At 36.3% G+C, this 15,476-nt stretch overlaps 2 protein-coding genes across 5 annotated transcripts; both read right to left on the bottom strand.

The window, feature by feature from the left end:
- Positions 1-3,907: 3,907 nt before the first annotated feature.
- On the bottom strand, positions 3,908-5,416 carry LOC149131486 (uncharacterized). Its single transcript, XM_089339416.1, has one exon. It carries the CDS (start codon positions 5,414-5,416, stop codon positions 4,160-4,162), a length of 1,257 nt encoding a protein of 418 aa, XP_089195542.1. The 3' UTR covers positions 3,908-4,159.
- Positions 3,908-15,436, bottom strand: LOC106882019 (uncharacterized). 4 transcript variants are annotated; one of them, XM_052975352.2, is made up of 5 exons: positions 15,065-15,436; positions 11,830-11,898; positions 9,257-9,381; positions 7,931-8,121; positions 3,908-6,223 (listed from the first exon to the last, which is right to left on the bottom strand). In XM_052975352.2, the coding sequence occupies exons 3-5, from the start codon at positions 9,359-9,361 to the stop codon at positions 6,070-6,072; spliced, it is 450 nt and encodes a 149-aa protein (XP_052831312.2). In that variant the 5' UTR covers positions 9,362-9,381; positions 11,830-11,898; positions 15,065-15,436; the 3' UTR covers positions 3,908-6,069. The 4 variants fall into 4 exon arrangements, with proteins under 4 accessions (XP_052831312.2, XP_052831313.2, XP_014788062.2 ...); XM_052975353.2 differs by lacking the exon at positions 15,065-15,436 and adding an exon at positions 13,164-13,302; XM_014932576.3 differs by lacking the exon at positions 11,830-11,898.
- Between the last annotated feature and the right edge of the window lie 40 nt (positions 15,437-15,476).

Here is a 15,476-nt window from a genome sequence, read left to right as displayed (position 1 = left end):
TAGCCATTTACAGGGTCTTCCAAGACTGGTGGGAGGAAGGGAGAAAGTTAACCTCAAACCAAAAATCTAATACATCTACTTGCAACAGCCTGGAATTCACCAAAGACACCCAACAGCCAGATGGTGGTATTAAACAAAATGAGAGATTATTTATATCAACCACTGAAGAACAGCTTCAGGCATCATCTATCTGACGGCCTTCCATAGTTTCTATCAACAAGATTTTAATCACAAAGCTTTTAAAATGTCCTGCAGCAAACTGCTTTATTCTTTATTTACACTTGACGGATATTTGTCCTCATCTTGTTTGTTGTTAACAACAAACAAGATGAGGACAAATATCCGTCAACTGTAAATAATGTACATAATTCCTCATCTCTTGAATATAGAACTATGCTTTAGTCTTTTTTAACTGTCCCAAGGTTATGCAGTTTGTGACTTTATTGAAAGCCTTTGCAAAGTCTACATATTAGGCACAAGCATGACAGTGCCAACACAACTGGCCTTGAACCAGCTATGCAATCTGTTAGAAATAGCAGTCAAATCACAACCTACTATATTAAATAATGCAAAAGACTGGTTGATTTATACCTAGATACACTATCTAGCAGAGAAGTTAGTAAGATCACAGCATGGAACATCTTCCATCATAGGTTTACTCAATCATGGCTAACTTGGAATTAAATAACGAGTTTGCAGTAGAGTAAATCTGCAGCCAGTGAAATTTTTCTGAGAGTTAACTGAAAGCTGCTTCATGAGACCTGCTCTCTCTCTCTCTCTCTCTCTTTCACTTTCTGCAAGATGTGACTTACTTAAGCCCTTTGATCCCATATAGAGTATAAGCCATCGATGATTCTGAGATATTTGATGCCATGCTATACTCAAGATCTATCCACCATAGCATAATCGATGCTAGTGCTGGTGCCACATAAAAGGCACATGTGCTGATGCCGTGTTAAAAGCTCTGGTGCTGGTGCCACATAAAAAGAACATCCAACCACAGAAACCATGTCAGAACAATGGAGTTTGGTGCAGTTCCTGACCATACCAGTTCCAGTCAAACCATCCAACCCATGCCAGCATGGAAAATGGATATTTAACAATAATGATGATCATCATGATCTCAACTCTGGTCTGCTCTCGCCCAGGTCTTGTTGGTTTTGAATCATCATCAATGTGTCTTTCTTCTAGCTAGTGGTATAGACCTCTAAACAAACCCATTTCTACTGCTGGAATGATGTGGTCCATATTATTCTGGTTTCTATCCTTTGACCTGTGCAGCATGGGAAGCCCTAGAAAGAGCTTGCATTTCACCAGCATAGCTTTCAAGGGAATTGAGGCTCACAAGTCACACACTGCATCAAGAATTGGCGCTTGTGGTAGCTGCAAGATGTAAAAGTTTCTAATAATGAATTCTTCACTAGCACAAGGCCAGATTTGTTGGGGGTAGATACAGTTATTCTGTTGCTTGATCGGGTGGCAGGGATGGGGTGCCTAAATTAGAAAGAAGAACCATGGTTGTGATCTTTGAAACTGGTAAGATCACTACAATTATGTTCAGCTTGAATGTAACCTGCAAAAGAAAAATCTAGCAAGGGAGAGATTTCCAAAGGATTTGATGTTTTGCGGAAGAAGGATTGTACAAAGCAGCTAGTGTGGGCCTTGTGGAGAAAGGCTGAGAGGGGAGAGGTCTTGAGTGGAAGTGATGTGCAACTATCTAGTTGAGAAGAGCACTGATCATTGTAGTTGCAATAGAATTGGAAAAGAGGAAGCAGCACACCTGTAACAAGTGGGGGTGGAGGGGGTAGTGTGATGTTGAAGAAGTTTTTATCAATCAGTCAGAAAGCTTTCCTTTGTCAAGGATGTGTGTGTTTGAAAGTGGTTGGTGTTAGGAAGGGCATCCAGTCGTAAGAACCCTCCCAAAACAGATAGTGAAGTCTGGTGCAGTCTTCTGTCAAACCATCCAACCCATGCCAGCATGGGTAAACAAATGTCACTGTCATACAAGTGGTGTTGTTCATTTCCAATCTTCTGTGAAAACATGCCTGGTCATGAGAAATATTACCATATTTGGAAACTGGTGAGGGTTTGTGATAGGAAGGGCATCTGGCTATAGAAAATTCACCTCAGCATAATTCTATCCAGCACATGCAAGCATAGAAAAGTAGATGGTTAACCAATGATGATGATGATAGCATCACCTCCGTCCAAAAAGTGAGAGAAGTACTCCGTTATGGATATCACTTGGGTTTCGTAAAGAATCAGAGCTAGAATATTCTCTAGTTCTGAAGAGAAAGGTTGGTCTTCTTCTGCTTTGGGTGTGAATTTTAGCTATGTTATGTCTAAGAGCAGGGATGATGATGATTTAATGTCCATTTTCCATGCTGACAGGGGTTGGACGATTTGACAGGAGCTGATCAGCTGAAGGGCTGTTCAGGCTACGTCTGTTTTGGCATGGTTTCTACAGCCGGATGCCCTTCCTAATGCCAACCACTGTACAGAGTGCACCAGCACCAGCACAGAAGTTGTTTTTACATAGCACCAGCACTTACAAGCCCACAAGATTAAGAATGCTCGGCTGGAGAGGATTGATATCAGAGAATATGAGATCTGACATTTGTAGGGATTTGGAGGGTTTTTATTCAGTGTTGTTCAAGATTAGGGAGGACGAGCTATTACACTGTTTCTTTGATGTGAACAGCGGTTATCTTACTGTGTCGTTGAATCAACCACAATACTCACCCGGTACTTATATTGTCAACACCAGAAACAATGAAGCAAAGTCTACTAAGATATGACTTGAAGATATAGACTAACAGGATCCTTAAATGAGATTAAAGAAGGTGAGGTATGAAACTGCTTCTTTGATATGAGCAGTCATTGAGTCACTGAATCAGCTACAGTACTCACCCTAGATATGGAAGCAAAGACAATTGAGCAGTGATTTGAGAACAGAAGAACTGGATTATTATTAATTATTGCAACATGTTTAACAACTATTTTCCCTTCTCCACTACTTTAACAGAGGTTCTGATCAGAGGTGTATCCAGGTTTTAAAGTTAGGGGAAGCGAGCACATAAAAAAAAGGTGCTATGACACATACCAAATAATTTTTACCTCAATTTTCTTATATTACATGAAATATTTCATTAGTTATAATATACATAATTGTATTCCACATGTATTAATTTCATGCTTCATTAACTTACATCTACTGACATAGGTATGATGTGGAAAAGAGGAAACTCTACAGCATCGTCCAGTGTTAAGATGTCTGGGTTTGTTTTGGTTCTTCAAATGTCAGCAGCCACCAACAGATCACAGGAAATTGAGCAGACAGTTTAAAAACGCAGGTGGGTATTCAAAGAAAGTAATGACTCCAGAAAATTCTTCCAAGGCCATGTGATTAACATAACAAAAAAAAAAAACGATAAAAAAAGAAGAGATTCGACTTTTATCGCCCAAATGACGATAAAAGTTTTATAAGTTTTTTAAAATTGTTGAAAAGGTGCCAATTTTGAAAAATATCATGGGGAAGCAATTCTGCCCTTGGACCCCTATTAGCAACACCACTAGTTCTGATATAATGATTATAATTATTACAGACTATATTTTCTATTAAGACACTTAGGAAATCTCTCCCTAGCTTATGTTTTTCTTTTGCAGGTGTTCAAGCTGAATGCAGCCATATTGATCTCACCAGTCTTGAAGTACCTGGGTCTTAGAGAAAACTAAATATATCTCTCTTACACTCTGTGTCAATCCTTTTTAATTAAATGTTTAACAATGTTTAACAGAATTAAGTTGCGATGGCAGTAAATACAAATATAAAAACTGACTGTATAGTATTAAATGAAAAATAAAATGTTTTTGCTCCCCCCATCTATTTAAACACATAAACACCATGTTTAATATTTTTCTTTACTTGCCCTGTAGCAATATTGACAATTAACTTACACAATTATCATACACACTTAAAAATACGGAATTGTGTATTTTGGTGTATTTTCGATTGAAGACGTGGTGTATAAATGACATGTAAATAACATAAACATACAAATACAATATCATAAACAGGATGAAAAGAAAGAGGAGGATAAAATTCAGTTTTACTTAAATAAGATAGTGTTAAAAATAACTTTTGTTTAGGTCTCAATTCTCACCGATTTACTCGTCGTTTTTTGTTTTCAGTTCTTGAAGAGCTGTTATTATGTTTATTCCTAATTTTAGTTAATGTTTCATCTCCTAATAAACTCCTTTTTTTGGAAGGTTGCCCTGAAATATGTTCACTTCCATGCTTAGTGCTAATGTGAGAAGGTGAGAATTTGTCCTTGGAAAATTGTTCTTCATCATGATCATCATCACGATCATCATTACAATCGTCGTCATCATTATCATCTTCATCGTCATCATCCCCATCGTCGTCGTCATTGTCATCGTCATCACCATCATCATCATCGCTCACAATCTCCCCCTTTTCTAAGTCTACACACTCAGTTTCTGACTGTTCAGTGACTGCATGTAAATCACTTTGTGGCTGAGGAGAAAATGTTTTGAGAGAATTCTGATCTTCTCTCAGACTGTCATTACTACAATATTCCTCATCATGAGTCTGATAGATATCAACTAACTGTGTTGTATCTTCACAATCTTCATCTTGTTGCCTTCTGTTATGGGCAGCAATTTCTTGTGATAGTTTTTTTTTCATTTCATTCAAAAACTCAAGGCTGTGATTCTTTGCTAGTGTGTCATCTTGAATAGGATTTTCCACTGATACTTCATAATCAGGTTTACTTGGTGAGAAAAGTTTACGAACAGAGGCTTTCTTCCTTGTCATGGAATCATCGCAGTCAGAATCTTTACTACTCAATGATTCAGGAGCCATCGAGTTTGTCACACTGCTAGAAAAGCAAGGAGTAATTACAGAAGAACGAGAATCTTCTAAATTAGATTTGCCAAAACACTCAGTAACTATAGGTTCCTGATTATTCAATGTGACTGAGGTCTTGTAATTTTGTGAAATAACAGGTGAGAGGTTTCTATCACATTTAGTTGTCAGTTCTGGTGAAGTTACAACTGGATCACACATTTTACTGCGATGTTTGTCACTTGGAGAGAATTTTCCAGTAGAAGATTTAGAGCTCTCTGCATCAGATCCTGCAGATTTTACTGACAGTTGTGTTACTATACTGATTGGTTCTACAGACTGCTGACAATCAATCAACTTAGAATCTTGTCTCTTGGCATTACCGAATTCACTGGAGTCATTAGATAAATTGTGCTTCTCTTTGAGTGGAGCAGTATGAGATTTTGTATTCTCAGACCTCAAAGATAATTTTTTTGTAGACGAAGGCATCCTTTGGCAATGATGTTGTTTACTACCTTCCCTTTTATGTTCTCTTGAGGAATTTTCCATTTTTATATTTGAAGAATTAGTTTTGTTTCTGGGGTATCTTGATGGTTTCCTTTCCAATAATCTGTTATCTGTTGTTTCAGGCTTTTGCAAATCTCAACTAGAATGTTACTCCTCATATCTTCAGTCATTCTGCCTTTGTTCTCTTGAGCTAGAATGTTAGGAATATTTCCTATCACTTTCTTTGAAATCTCTTCAATCCCTGTAACAGTTGATTGTGATATGTTTACTGCCTCTTGAGTTTGAACATTTAATAGTTTTCTATAAGCTTCATGTGATATTCAGTCAGGCAGGGAAGTTATATTTATGCTAGCAGATTTTCTCAGATCAATACTTTCAAATAATGGATGACGTACAAAGACTTCTTGTAGGAACTTTTATCAGCAGCAGTTTTCTCTGTTTCACATTTAAAACAATTTAATTTTGAATTTGTAGAATGTGGGGTATTCAGTGTCTGTGAAGAAATTATAATATTTTCGAATGTAGGTGATCATACTGAATCAGAAGGCATCAACTTTGCACTTGGCACAGTAGGAGCTATGCAATGAGAATTGGGTTCAAACCTATTTTGATGATGTAAAATACCTTCAGAAATTTTTGAAATAATAATCGAATCACTGGAGGTATAGGCGAAATGAGATTGTGTACGGAAGTTGTCAAAATGAGTACATGTGCGGGGATTTCTCTTTTTCATAAGAGTTTCGTCTATAAGTTTGTGAAGGCTTGCTGTTGCTCTGATAATCACCGTTCCATTTTGAATATCCCGACTGTCTTTTCTTCAGATAGTTTTCTTTTTCGTAAGACTCCAATCTGGAAAGTGAACCAAAAATCAGAATATAAATAGGTGTGTTGCATTGTAAAATTATATTTTCAACAATCGAGACACACAAAACATTAAATAAGTTCTACAAATTAGTTGATTGGTTTCTATGTATTCAAGGAATTTTGTGATGAAAGATTTAATTTCATCACATTATTTGCTTCATTATCAGGCTTGTGACTTGGTGGTTAGGGTATTTGCCTCATGATTGTAAGGTCATGAGTTTGAAAACCAGTAACACATTATGTCCTTGAGCAAGACATTTTATTTCACATTGCTCCAGTCCACTCAGCTGGCAAAAATGAGCCATAGCTGTATTTCAAAAGGGCCAGCCTTGTCACACTCTGTGTCACGCTGAATCTCCCTGAGAACTATGTTAACGGCAAATGTGTCCGTGGTGTGCTCAGCCACTTATATGTTAATTTCATAAGCAGGTTGTTCCGTTAATCAGATCAAATGCAACCCTCGTTGTCATAACTGATGGAATACCACGATCAGGCTTGAAAGAAATTGTACTGCGATGGGCGAGGAGGTAGGGAAGAATGAATGGCTAAATTATTCAAAAGTGCATCATCAACATCATCATTGTTTTAACCTCCACTTTGCACAGGCCATTGGGGCAGATTCTCCATGGTCAGATACTCTTGTTATCACCATCCTTTCCCCCACTTGTTCCCATGTGAGATAATAATCTACCAGTCTATCGAACAACAAAGGGCCCCAACATGCTTTCATGATGGACTCGGCGGAATTTGAACTCAGAACATAATGGCAGACGAAATACCGCTAAGCATTTCGCCCGGCATGCTAACGTTTCTGCCAGCTCGCCACCTTGAGCTCCACATGTATTATCCTAGTCGTGTCTGCTTCTAGTATAGTGGTTGAACTGCTCCTTGTTAATATGACTAGTTATGATATACAGAGCAAATGTAGGAGAAATCACAATAAACAGAAGATTATATCATTTGTTCCTACATGTGTTCCACCATTGTGCTTGTTTGGAGCTCTACACTGGATGCTTAACTACAACAGATCATTGGAACAACGTTACTGAGAGCTAATGTCTCTGACAGTCCATTGTGGTTAAGCATCTAATTGCGCTTGGAACATTCAATGCAGAGTTCCCAACAACCACAATGGTGAAATGTATACAGGTACAAATGATATATTTGTGTGTTTATCATAATTGCTCTTTGTCATCATCATCATCATCATCTTTCTTTAGCACCTGTGTTCCATACTGGCATGGGTTGGACGGTTTGAGAGAAGCTGGCAAGCCAGAGGACTGCACCAAGCACCACTGTCTGCACTGGAATAGTTTTTACAGATGGATGCCCTTCATAAGACCAACATTTTCTCATGAATATACATGTGTGTGCGAGACAGGTTTTCTTCAGTTTCCATCAATCAAGTCCACTTGCAAGGCTTTCATCGGCCCAGGGCTATAGTACTATAGTAGAAGACACTTGCTCAAGATGACATGTAGTTGGACTGAAACCAAAACCATGTAGCTAGAAAGCAAACTTGTTAACTACACAGCTACACCTGTATCTATATCCATCATCATCATCGTTTAACAGTCACTCGCCATGCTGGCATGGGTTGGACGGTGTGACATGGCGCTGTCCAGACTCCAACTGTCTGTTATAGAGTCAATAAAAAATATTACGAAAAGACAAACAGACCAACAAACTTACTGTTCTCTTAAAGACTCAATATTATCGTTTTTCCTTTTGATTTCTGTGCATGCAGTTTTGTACAGCATCGATATATTCTTCTGCAAGTATATGTTTTTCTTTTCCAGTAACTCCATAGCAGCAGTGCGTTCTTTCACAGTATTTTCCAAAGTAGCAATCTTCTGCAGAGCTTCCTGGTATTTTTGTTGCAACTAAAACAAAGAATAATTTCATTAGAGAGTCTCGAAAGTGGTTGGGTTTCTTACCACACAACCATGGACATGTAATGTAAACATATACACAATGGGCAAAGAAAAAGAAACAAAAACAAAGAGAGGGGCACAAGTTGTTGTTAGGGTTAGCCCCTTGATATAACAGATCTTCTATGGTCAAAGACATTCCAGCTGAGACCATCCTGTCTTTTTATGAGTATCAAGTACTATTATGTGTTTACCACAAGGTCCAGTCCTTGTTGCAGTATAGTGATTTATGCGCTTCAATGACCCCAAGAGCTGTCGCACAAGCTCTTAGAGTCAAAGATTAAAGGCCAATCTGATATGGACTGCCTCTTCCCGGAGGTATAAATAGGTTTGCATAGGGCCTATACCCCTACCTAGAAAAACAGACTAAGTTATGGAATCATTGATGGCAAATGAAAACTAACAAGTCTTGGGAGAGGAAGGCCTTCCCATCACCCCATGATGCAGCAACATCTGAAAGGCTGCAGGGTCAACTCCCCTTCTGAAGCAGGGACCCAACAGGAAAGAAGTAGAACAGATAGCTGAGGGTTAAGAACAGTGAAGAAAAGTCATCAATGACCTATGATCCATAGGGAGTGGAGGATTCAAGTTAGTGAATAAGACAATATGTGTCTAATTTTTCTGTCCTGATTTTAAGGGGTACTGTTGTAATGTTGGCACACCGTCGCTTACGACGTCGAGGGTTCCAGTTGATCCGATCAACGGAACAACCTGCTCGTGAAATTAACGTGCAAGTGGCTGAGCACTCCACAGACACGTGTACCCTTAACGTAGTTCTCGGGGATATTCAGCGTGACACAGTGTGACAAGGCTGACCCTTTGAATTACAGGCACAACAGAAACAGGAAGTAAGAGTGAGAGAAAGTTGTGGTGGAAGAGTACAGCAGGGTTCGCCACCATCCCCTGCCGGAGCCTCGTGGAGCTTTTTAGGTGTTTTCGCTCAATAAACACTCACAATGCCTGGTCTGGGAATCGAAACTGCGATCCTATGACCGCGAGTCTGCTGCCCTAACCAATGGGCCATTGCGCCTCCTAAGGGGTACTAACACTTCTAGAAGGAGGAATAAATATTTGTTGTTCCACCTACCTCAGCAAGAGATTCCTTCTCACATGCAAAGTCTTCCTCAAGGATGTCATCATAAAGGTCAAGGTCACCAGTAGGTTGTCGATCAATGAAGTCTGATACACTCATCTTTGCATGTCAGCTATGGACTGCAATGACAAATTGAAGCAACATCGTTAACAAAAAGAAAAAAAACCCATGAAACAGAAACAACCTTAGCTTCATATAACACACACATACACATAATATACTGCTATACAACTGTTTATACATACATGTACGCACTTCACAGCAATAATCTTTTCAAATTTTGGCATAGTTTATTTTTCTTATTGAAGAGAGCATAAGAAGAATAGGAGCAAAACTTGGTAACTGACTCTTGTATGTATCAGCTCTCCTAATCATTTAGACACCCTGGAGAAGCCCAGAGGCACACTCAACATCCGAACTCTATCTACCCATCCCTACAAAACACTGAAGTAATGGAGATAGCATGGAGAATATTGTGGCCTCTTGGCATAAACGGCTGTAAGGAAGTGATCTTTTAAACTTTTACTCCTTTATGTATTACTAGTACATATTTGTGTAGCACACAGTCTTTGCATGTGTATGTATTCTCATAATACTTCCTTATGTTTTAGAATAGACATCATAGAATGTTGCCGTATAAATTAAGGGTAAACCACTTTTGACCCCCACCCACATATGACGCCTGATTGCAAAATTGCCACGCAATAAACAACGCTTGGGTATTAATAATTGGGTTCACTACCAGCAGTATATTGGATAGGTATTATCCCTTAGTTGGCTGGCTTCCCAAACTCTAACTCACACGGAAATATATATATGGCAGTGAAACATGGGCTGTGACTGCTGAGGACATACGTAAGCTTGCAAGGAACGAAGCAAGTATGCTCCGCTGGATGTGTAATGTCAGTGTGCATACACGACAGAGTGTAAGCGCCCTGAGAGAAAAGTTGCATTTAAGAAGCATTCAGATGTGGTGTGCAAAAGAGATGACTGCACTGGCATGGTCATGTGTTACGAATGAATGAGGACAGTAGAAGAATTTGAATAACACCCGCGTTTAACTCTATTTATTTATATATATTATACAAAATATTTCACATAAACCTGGAGTTTCTACCTTTAAAAACAAGGTGTTACGCCCTAATTATTTGTACAATTTACATACATACACATATATATACATATATGTATATACATACATATATATACATACATATATATACATACATATATATACATACATATATATACATACATATATATACATATATGTACATACATATATATATATACATACATAGATATACATATATACATACATATATATACATACATAGATATACATATATACATATAATTATATATATATACATACATACATTTATATACATATATATATCCATATATTTATATATATACATACATACATTTATATACATATATTTATATATATACATACATACATTTATATACATATATATATACATATATTTATATATATACATACATATATATATATATATATATATATATATATATATATTTATATATATACATACATATATATATATATATATATATATATATTTATATATATACATACATTTATATACATATATATATACATATATTTATATATATACATACATACATTTATATACATATATATATACATATATTTATATATATACATACATATATTTATATATATACATACATATATATATATATATTTATATAAAGGGCATTATTACAGAAAATAATAACGCCACACAGTGGACTTCTCAAAATAACCACATTTAGTAACTAATGCGAGGAAAAACAACCAACAGAAGACGACCAACTTTCTTTTAAATAAACTTAACTGTGTATCGGCCGATTTCGCGATTACTAGAATGAATCTAGATTCATTCTAGTAATCGCGAAATCGGCCGATACACAGTTAAGTTTATTTAAAAGAAAGTTGGTTGTCTTCTGTTGGTTGTTTTTCCTCGCATTAGTTACTAAATGTGGTTATTTTGAGAAGTCCACTGTGTGGCGTTATTATTTTCTGTAATAATGCCCTTTATATAAATATAAACGAATAATTATATTCTTGGGAATAGAAATTTCCCTTATGAATTTTTTTACACACTGGCTTCTTGATAAAATTCTTGTAAAAGAGTTTTATCCCTTTTTGAATTTATTTATCAAATATATATATATATATACATATATATATATATATACATACATATATATATATATATGTCAAACTAATGTCTTGTGCATGTCCTCACGTTTATTTTCTATTCATTTGGTTTTTTATTTAATTGTTCGTTCATTGAATTGACAAGATATATATATATATATACACTCACACACACACACATCATATATGTATACATACACACACACAAATATATATAATTATAAATATATATACATATATATATATATATATATATATATATATATATATATATATATATATATAAATACATATATATATATAAGTACATATATATTATACAAATGTAACCTAATTGTTCTACAAAAGAGACCAATAGAATAAGTATTAGGCTTACAAAGAATAAGTCCTGGGTCGATTTCTTCAACTAAAAGGCAATGCTCCAGCATGGTCACAATCAAAATGACTGAAACAAGTAAAAGAATATATATAAATATATATATATATACATATATTTAAGTATATATATATATAAATATGTATATACATATATATAAATATATATATGAGTGTATTTGCTTGTGTGTTTGTGCATGGCTCTGTACCTTTGTCTAGATGTCACATGATAGTTGCTTAATGAGCTTCATCGTCATCATACAAATGAGATTGTTTTCAGCTTTCTGTGGAAACATGTCTGATCGCAGAGGAAATATTAAATAGCCTGCCAACAGGTAAGGCATCCAGCTGTAGAAAAACCTGCCTCAGCAAATTCTGTTTCACCCATGCAAGCATGAAGAAGTGGACATCCAATGATGATATAAATCAGATGCACCTGTGTGGTGTAAAATTTGCTCTCAGTTTTAAGCCCACTGTGGCACCTTAGGCATGTGTCTTCTATTATACCCCAGGCCAACTAAACCCTTTGGAGTGGATTTCGTAGACAAAAACTCCAAGAAACCCATCATTCATGTGTTTGTGTTACTGTCTTGTCTTAACTTAATGTAATAATTGTAAAACAAATATCACCATCTTGCAATTGGTGTCCCTTGTTTCCAATATTCCATGAAAACATGTCTGGTCAGTAAATATTATCTTACTTGGAAACAGGTGAGGGTTGGCAACAAGAAGCACATCTGGCTGAAGAAAAATTTGCTGCAACAAATTCCATCTGACCCACGTAAACATGGGAAAGTGAAGATTAAATGACGACCAATGGTTGACATTAATAGAGACAAATTTGGAAGAGTGTTTCTGTACCATGTTGAGACATGAATTCTGTTGCGAACTGACAAAATAGCTGCTAAATTAGCAGTTGCAAGCATAGGAGGTCCACGAGTCAAATTTGGTGCACAGAAATGTACAACCTATCCACTGGTTCAATTTTATTAAATAAAATTTTTTTTTTTATTTAAATTTTAAAATATTCTGCATGGTACATAGAGCAAGATTATTCTACTATCGCCTCAGGCCGTTCAAAGCATTGTGAATGGACTTGATTGATAAGAACTGAAAGAAGCCCGTCGTACATACACGTGTGTGTGTTTATGACAACTGGTGTTGGTTTGTTTACATCCCTATAATTTAGCAGTTAGGCAAAAAACACCCGACAGAATAAGTTCCAGGCTTTATAATGTACCGCTGGTATTTGTGGGTCGAGAACGAAATCGTTTTTATCTGACTTTAGTTTAAAACTTATGAAAACAAGATCCTCCGTGAAATAATCTCACTAACCATTGATATTATCAAATGTTTCGAACGCAGCCGAGTTTCTATTGTAATGGGAACAGGCAGGATGAGAAAAGACCGGACGACATCACAATTTTCTCATACAGAAACGTCTTCCATCCGGGGTGCGAGATGCTGCGTTACCGTCTCCATTGGCAACCTGGTGAAATCTGTCACAGAATCGGGCTTCGTCGCTAGGCAGGTGATGGATCACATCACAAGTTCTCTCCGACAGGTTTCTTTTTGAATCTAAAGCTTTGGAAACGTCCGGCGTCCCTAACCTGAACCACCTCTCTATACATTTTGATTGAGATAGACACTGCCATTTTCAGGAACAACTAGCATGATGTGGAATGACTTTTTCAAGCTCTTCTACCTCGCCATTTCGTCTGCTGGGACTATGAAGCATTTTACACTAGTGGTTCTCAACTGGATTCGATATAAATTTTTGCGGGGTTCACGTAACAAAATAATAAATTTGGGATCCACAAATGTATTTTAATGGTTCCTGAAAAAAAATTTGCTTTAGATGTATTGCAAGGAACAACTAGGTTTCTTTCTCCAACATTTTACACAGTTCACCCTACACAATGTGTGAAAAACAAAATAGAAATTATAAAAGAAGTTTCTATAAAACAAGTTTTTCAATATCGAATGGTTATGGGGTCCACCAGAATAAAATAGTAATCAAAGACGTCTACAAATAAAAAGAAATGGTTGAAAACTGATTTACGCGACTCGCTGTAAGCCATCTATGTATAATATTTAATGTAGATACACTTGATAAGTCTTGTATTTGTCTTGAGATAACATCTTTTATGGACCTGCTACATTAAAAACATACTAAATATCAGAGAGACGGAATTAGAAACTGGCTCCGGATCATAATAAACAGGCTAGTAAGATTATTTCACTGAGCCTGTCTCAATAAGTTTTACACTAAAATCAAATAAAAACGAATGTGTTAACCGATCACAAAAATTAACCATTCTGTCCTTCGTCCTTTTTTGTCTCTCCACTAATTTTATTTTATTTTGTGTGTGTGTGTGGTATATATGTTTGTAAATATTCTAAGATATCTATAAGGCCACACAACTGAACTAAAAAATAGGACTGTAGTTTTAGATTTAGCGCGCTCTTTCACAGCGAATGCTTTCTATCATGCAATAAGAGACGACTGCTAATCTATAGTTAGGTCCCTTTGTGTATGAAACCCGTAGAAATGACCAAAAGTTACAGTAAAATATTTTAAAGAACGTAATCAATGCTTTCTGATAGCGTCCTTGATGGATTGTCGTTTAGCTCGAACTTAACCCTGGTCGAGTAGACCGATGATCAACGATATCCAGCCATGGTGATCACGTCTATTTTGTACATCCATGTACATGTTGTCTAAAAAAGTGTGGTTTTCAAGGAAATTATCAATTATTTAGTGACTGTCTCATTAGCTCGTGTCCTTGAATGGAGTCAGCAAGTTGCGAAGTCGCAAGTCTTTCTAAAAGATATCGGTGACGTAAATGGAAAGAAATGCTTTCAACCAGACACAACCGGACACCTTACTTCTGTATAACGTTAATGGTTTAACTTCAGTTCCGCATAACATTATGTGCCAATGATTATTGTTTACATAAGGGTTTACTTTGAACTCGGCCTGTTTTTATTTTGATTCAATGTTAATAATTTAGTTGGTTGGGTTCGATGCTTTGGTTTATTATAGACTGGATGAGTAACGCATAAATGCGAAACGGTTTCAAATGAGAATCGAAATCGGTTTGCCGACTGGATTCCGCGAGATTTCAAATGCCAGATCGCAAGGACCCGCAAATACCAGTAAATTAATAAAACAAAATAAAATACAAAATAGCGTAAAATACGAGAATTTTAGCTGGGGGGCTTATAGTACATACCTGAGAATTTGCGCAGTGTTTCGAGATCTATTTGGTATTCATGTATACAGTAGTCATGAGAGATTGGCAGAAGATTGATGTGGTGGTGATGATTATAACGTAGATACAGTCATCGGTATTAATTATGACATTAAAATATAAAGATACAAATAAAAGTAAAAATGGAGTAAAATCATTCGATGATGATGACTGAGTTGACAAAATTGATATCTAAAAATTAGATGATGGTAATATTCCCAGTAAATAACAGAGAATATAGATCTATATGCTTTGATTTTCGCAAATCCATAATTGTTTGCGTTTGTTTCTTCCGTTGATCCATCCCCCAACCTCAATACGCGCCTTATTTATTTATTTTTTAAAGTCCAATACATTAGCCTCGTTTTAGAAATATTACAATATCGCTTAGTTT

The sequence above is a fragment of the Octopus bimaculoides genome, chromosome 21 (assembly GCF_046866305.1).
Source record: "Octopus bimaculoides isolate indiv1 chromosome 21, ASM4686630v1, whole genome shotgun sequence".
In the NCBI taxonomy this organism is placed as follows: Eukaryota; Metazoa; Mollusca; class Cephalopoda; order Octopoda; family Octopodidae; genus Octopus; species Octopus bimaculoides.
This window is presented reverse-complemented; position numbering and strand designations above follow the sequence as displayed.

Excerpts from the sequence above, each read along its gene's own strand:
- LOC149131486 (XM_089339416.1), bottom strand. The coding sequence starts at position 5,416 with ATGGAAAATTCCTCAAGAGAACATAAAAGGGAAGGTAGTAAACAACAT.
- LOC106882019 (XM_052975352.2), bottom strand. The coding sequence starts at position 9,361 with ATGAGTGTATCAGACTTCATTGATCGACAACCTACTGGTGACCTTGAC. Across the intron at positions 8,122-9,256 it reads AGAAGGAATCTCTTGCTGAG|TTGCAACAAAAATACCAGGA; the intron begins GTAGGTGGAACA and ends TCTTTGTTTTAG. Across the intron at positions 6,224-7,930 it reads ATTGAGTCTTTAAGAGAACA|ATTGGAGTCTTACGAAAAAG; the intron begins GTAAGTTTGTTG and ends TTCACTTTCCAG.